This window comes from Orussus abietinus, unplaced genomic scaffold (genome assembly GCF_000612105.2).
Source record: "Orussus abietinus isolate OABI.00-Male unplaced genomic scaffold, Oabi_2.0 scaffold243, whole genome shotgun sequence".
In the NCBI taxonomy this organism is placed as follows: Eukaryota; Metazoa; Arthropoda; class Insecta; order Hymenoptera; family Orussidae; genus Orussus; species Orussus abietinus.
Genome location: NW_019394390.1, coordinates 120,409 through 125,721, shown reverse-complemented (window position 1 = coordinate 125,721; position 5,313 = coordinate 120,409). Strand labels below are relative to the sequence as shown.

General features: G+C 43.2%; 2 protein-coding genes across 2 annotated transcripts; both read left to right on the top strand.

Annotated features, from left to right (window-relative positions):
* The first annotated feature begins 976 nt into the window (after nucleotides 1-976).
* On the top strand, nucleotides 977-2,962 carry LOC105702518. Its single transcript, XM_023432120.1, has 2 exons — nucleotides 977-1,193; nucleotides 2,291-2,962. The coding sequence occupies exons 1-2, from the start codon at nucleotides 977-979 to the stop codon at nucleotides 2,605-2,607; spliced, it is 534 nt and encodes a 177-aa protein (XP_023287888.1). The 3' UTR covers nucleotides 2,608-2,962.
* A 331-nt stretch (nucleotides 2,963-3,293) lies between these two features.
* LOC111673924 (glycine-rich cell wall structural protein 1.8-like) lies at nucleotides 3,294-3,882 on the top strand. The gene is made up of 2 exons (XM_023432119.1): nucleotides 3,294-3,298; nucleotides 3,393-3,882. The coding sequence occupies exons 1-2, from the start codon at nucleotides 3,294-3,296 to the stop codon at nucleotides 3,880-3,882; spliced, it is 495 nt and encodes a 164-aa protein (XP_023287887.1).
* Nucleotides 3,883-5,313: the final 1,431 nt, after the last annotated feature.

Genomic DNA, 5,313 nt, shown 5'->3' with positions numbered 1-5,313 from the left:
GTAAGGATCCTTCCCGATAATTCCTCAGTCCGAAACCGCAACTACCAAGTAATCTTCATTGTCTTTAGAAAGAATTCCCAGCGGCAATTAAGGTGAAGTGAAACACGTCGAGGAACTTGATCGACGTCCATAAAGAAGATTTTTCTAAATGCCTACGTTGTCGACGTTGGTTTTTATATTGATACTTGTGTCGAATTATATTGGGTATTGTACCAAATGGCATACTCCACCTGGCGTTTTCGTACAATAATTATAAAGAAATCGAGGTAAAACTCCAGAAATCCTCTGGATTCGTGCTTTCTGGGGCCCTAATTGACTGCAGAGGGACCCCCTGCGCCATCTGTGATTTCCAGGTCAATTAAATTTTCCCTCCGAGACCTCGTATTCCCATCGTTTTGGCATAGAAGCGCATAAAACACTTTATTTGCCTTTATCCCGCTCAAACGCGAGTTTCTCCATTACCAGAGTATTGTAAACTGTCGTAAAATTGTCCTAACCTATTCGTTTCTCGTATCAGAGCCTTCGATAATTGCATATTGATCGAAATATGAGAGCTCGACGCCATTTTGGTTCTGGTGTAGGCTGAGTTAAACAAATTTTGTTTAAAAATCCAAATTCTGAACGTGTCAGGACAATTCTTAGATGATCAGGAGTGACGTGTCAAAGTTTCGGACAGTTTGGTCTAATACCCTTAAAAAAAGTGTTGTGTTTAAATCGACCGATTTGAAGGGGGTTTCACTTCACCTTAAGAAAGCAACTCTCCTTAGAACTGGACCCAGTGAGTGAGGTGTAATTAATCGTCAAAAGGAGTAGCAGGCGAGCGAACGCAGCGCCGCTTGCGAAACGCGGCCGAACTAGGCAATCGCGATCCTGGTGGGAGCTCATAAGAGGCTTTAAAAGCCGATGAACGGGGAATAACGACATTGCCACGGGGAATAGAGGAAGAAAAGTCAGAGGTTTCGCGCACGACGACACCATGCGACTACTCCTGGGAATCCTAGTCCTGGTGGGTCTTGCCCTGGCCAGGCCCGCCACTTACGACGAGTACTTGGTTCTCGCGGACGACGTCGCCACTGTGGGGTCGCTGCGACGCGAGGTGAGGGAGCCAGCGCCATCTGGTGGCGTCGCCACTGAAGTTAGGGACCTCCTCGAGGCCGGCGCTGCGCCGAAGAAGAAGATGAAGAACGCTTCCGGTGGGTATCGAGATCATCGCCCTTGGAGGCGGTTTTTTTTACCATTAAGTACGTTTAAACATCCTCTAACAAGGAGGGTATCCCAGGTCGATCTCTCCGATTTCATTTCTTTTATAATATGTTATAGTAGACTGAAAAATAAGCGACAGGTATTTTTTTTTATCTGCCATTAAACACTTTAAGGGGGTGAAACCACCATACAAAGTCAGGCATGTCAAGAGGCGATTTGGCAGCTTCACCAAGAAGAACAAATTTTTTAACCAGATTTTTCTAAATACCTACGTTGCCAACGTTCATTTTTATATTAACAACTGTGTTAGCAAGTCTGTTGGGTATTGTACGAAATGGCATACTCCACTTATCGTTTCCGTACAATAATTATAAAGAAATTGAAGTAAAACTTCAGAAATCCTCTGGATTCCTGGTTTCTGAGGCCCTAGTTGACTGCAGAGGGACACTATGCGCCATCTGTGATTTCCATGTCAACTAAATATTCACTCGGACACCTCGTACTACCATTGTTTTAGCATAGAAGCGTATAAGACACTTTTTTGGCCTTTATCTCACTCAAATTCGAGTTTGTCGATTACCAGAGTGTTGTAAATTGTCGTAAAATTGTCCTGACCCTTTCATTTCTCATATCGGAGCCTTCGACAATTGTATATTGATCGAAATATAACAGACAGTTTGGTCCAATACCCTTAAAAAGAAGTGTTTTTTTTCGAATCGACTAGTTTGAGGGGGGTTTCACTCCACCTTAAGGGGATGTGAAAGTGGCATCCGAAAGCTCAATCGTTCATGAAACTTTTCTACGAACTGGGTGTCTCAAATCGTTTCATACTTTGAAACGTGAATATGGAGACCCTAAGGTAGGTCCTAAAACTCGCGAAATTTAATTTTTTATAAACTATTTTTAAAATACCTATAAACAAATTTGAAAAGAATTGAAATTTCATGAGTTTTAGGACCTTCCTTATATTCTCCATATTTATATTGTACAATTTAACTGATTCGATATACCCAGTTTGGAGAAAAGTATGAGACCTGTCCGCCGCCACTTTCACATCACCTTAAGGATGTTCATTTTTCTGTTTCAGGAAAGGTGAAGGAGGGTGGTTACTACAAAACTTATGGAAACGACGCTGATGGCGAAAAGGGATTCATAAAAAGAACATACAGCAAGGGCGACCATGGATACAAAACTCTGGACACTTTCCACAAACAAGACGGTGATAAGTACTTGTTCGCAAAGGAAACTGCCTATGGTAAAGGACGTGATAGTCATCATGGGGACAAACATGCCAAAAGTGGGTCCTACAAGGATGGGGACGATGGAAAGGACCACGAAGGAGCAGGTAATACAGACTTTATAAACATCATTATCAATAAACATTTACTAAATGATAAGCAATAATCAGCGGAAGTGTCTGGAAATCACCGAACACTGTCACAATTTTAAGGCCGAACATCACTTGTTGTGGAATCGCATTGTTGTTTGTCATATGACATCAAAGACAATCGGCTTTTATATCACTTGTTGTCGAATCGCATTGTTGTTTATCATATGACATCAAAGATAATCGCCTCTCACATCATTTGTTATCGAATTGCATTGTTGTTTATCATATGACATCAAAGACAATCGGCTGTCACATCACTTGTTGAATCGCATTGTTGTTTGTCATATGACATCAAAGACAATCAACTTTCATATCACTTGTTATCAAATCGCATTGTTGTTTATCATAAGACATCAAAGACAATCGGCTCTCAAAGAAAGCTCTCACATCACTTGTTATCGAATCGCATTGTTGTTTGTAAATCGATTTTTCTCATTATATGACGATCATGAATTTCTATCTGGGTCTTCACCAACAAGAAATAAGATCTGATGTATGACCAGTATGCGGTAAATATTGCTGAAATAATTAATGGCAAATTTACCGCAAACATTTGTTCAAATCGTACATTATGCACACATATCCTGCAAACATTTTATGCAGCGAATTGTTTGTAAATCGATTTTCCTCATTACATGACGATCATGAATTTCTATCTGGGTCTTCACCAACAAGAAATAAGATCTGATGTATGACCAGTATGCGGTAAATATTGCTGAAATAATTAATGGCAAATTTACCGCAAACATTTATTCAAATTGTGCATTATGCATACATATGTTGCAAACATTTTATGCAGCGAATTGTTTCTAAATCGATTCTCCTCATTACATGACGATCATGAATTTCTATCTGGGTCTCCACCAACAAAGGATAAGACCGGTCAGCTGAAAGTTCCAAGCTGTTCCACATCGAAAGTCCCTTGTTCTTGTCCAAAGGGGCACTCGCGGGTAAGATTCGGTCCAGTTCCCCAGGAAAGTAAACGCTTGGCATTCTCGACAGGGACGGGCACCGATTCCCACTACGTCAGCAGCGAGGGCGGCTCTGCTGGCTATGCGGAGGACGATTCCGGACATTACGACGGCGGGGGCGAGTCAGGACGCTATACGGAGGGTGGTGACGGACATTACACCTCCGAGGGCGGCGGAACCGGAAATTACGGCCACGACGAGGGGTACAGCGAGCATTATTCCTCGGGGACGGAAGGAGGTGAAGGGAACTCCTACGGCACCCACGAGTCCTACACCGGAGGCGAAGGAGGCGCCCAACACGGGGGAGGCCACTACTGATTTTTGCGCAAGATCAAATAATTAAAGCTCCTTTGTCGCCTCAACGCGAAGGGTAAACCCTTCTATGGGTCACTAGTCCTGGTGGTCACTGATGAAAAAGCACCCTGGTCATGCAAGTTGGAAAATCCTAGGGACCACATACGGCTCAACTGGCTTTCTTTGTACCCAGCAGTTTTCCGATATCATAATCCGGTCCCTTCTGAAAGGACAACCAGAATCGAAGTGATTCCAGCTGCTCCAGCAATTCTAACAATCCCAACGACCCCAGTGACTCCAGGAAGTCTTCCAGGTGATCCATAGGAGGATAAAATTCCTGATGGTCACCAATGGAAAAGCACTCCCGTCCCTCAAAATAGAAAATCCTAGGGACCACAAACGGCTCAACTGTCCTTGTTTGTAATCAGCAGTTTTCCGGTATCATAATCCGATCCCTTCTGAAAGGACAACCAGAATCGAACTGATTCCAGCTGCTCCAGCAATTCTAACAATCCCAACAACCCCAGTGACTCCAGGAAGTCTTCCAGGTGACCCATAGGAGGATAAAATTCCTGATGGTCACCAATGGAAAAGCACTCCCGTCCCTCAAACTAGAAAACGACTCAACTGGTGATCTTTGTAACCAGCGACGTCTTCTAATATCAAAATTCAATCCCTTCTGATAGGACAACAAGAATCGAAGTGATTCCAGCAATTCTAACAATCCCAACGACCCCAGTGACTCCAGGAAGTCTTCCAGGTGACCCGTAGGAGAATAAAATTCCTGGTGGTCACCGATGAAAAAGCACCCTGGTCACGCAAACGCCGCACCCGGTTATTCGCCATGTCCTGGCGGCGCCGCGTCGACGGTCTTCTGTATTCCAATTATTTATAACGAGCAAAGTTTCCCCCTCAGTGCATTCACTACTCGGTTTTGTTAATTGCGCGCGATTGCGTGGCCCGATTAAGCGGCCGCTTTTCATCGTTTAATGTTAAGCTTTGTTTCCTGTCTCCTCTTGGGGAATAAACGAAATGTTAAATGACTTCAATCGCCGGACTCGCCCAGCCGAGAAAGAGCAAACGCGGCTCTGTGCGCACTTGAATTTAATTGTGTCAATTATGGGAATTGAGCATCCAAATCAGAGAATCGTCCAATTTTTTTCAAGACTTTTCATTCACTCCTAAACCACGCAACTTAATTACCGATGGTATTCTGCGGCCTCTTATAGTGGTTACACTTGAATACAATTGTTGTAAATACCCCACTTAACCCTTTCTTCCCTAACGCCATATACTATATATACACGCGTGCGGCGAAGAGATACATTCCAATGCGTTACGCTTTTTCGTTACATCTAATCTTTACCAGCATTTTCCTCCTCAAATGAAGCCTGGACGCTGCATAAGAAGTTTTACTATATAAAGTTTATTTACACGTTTTTCCAATTCGACTCG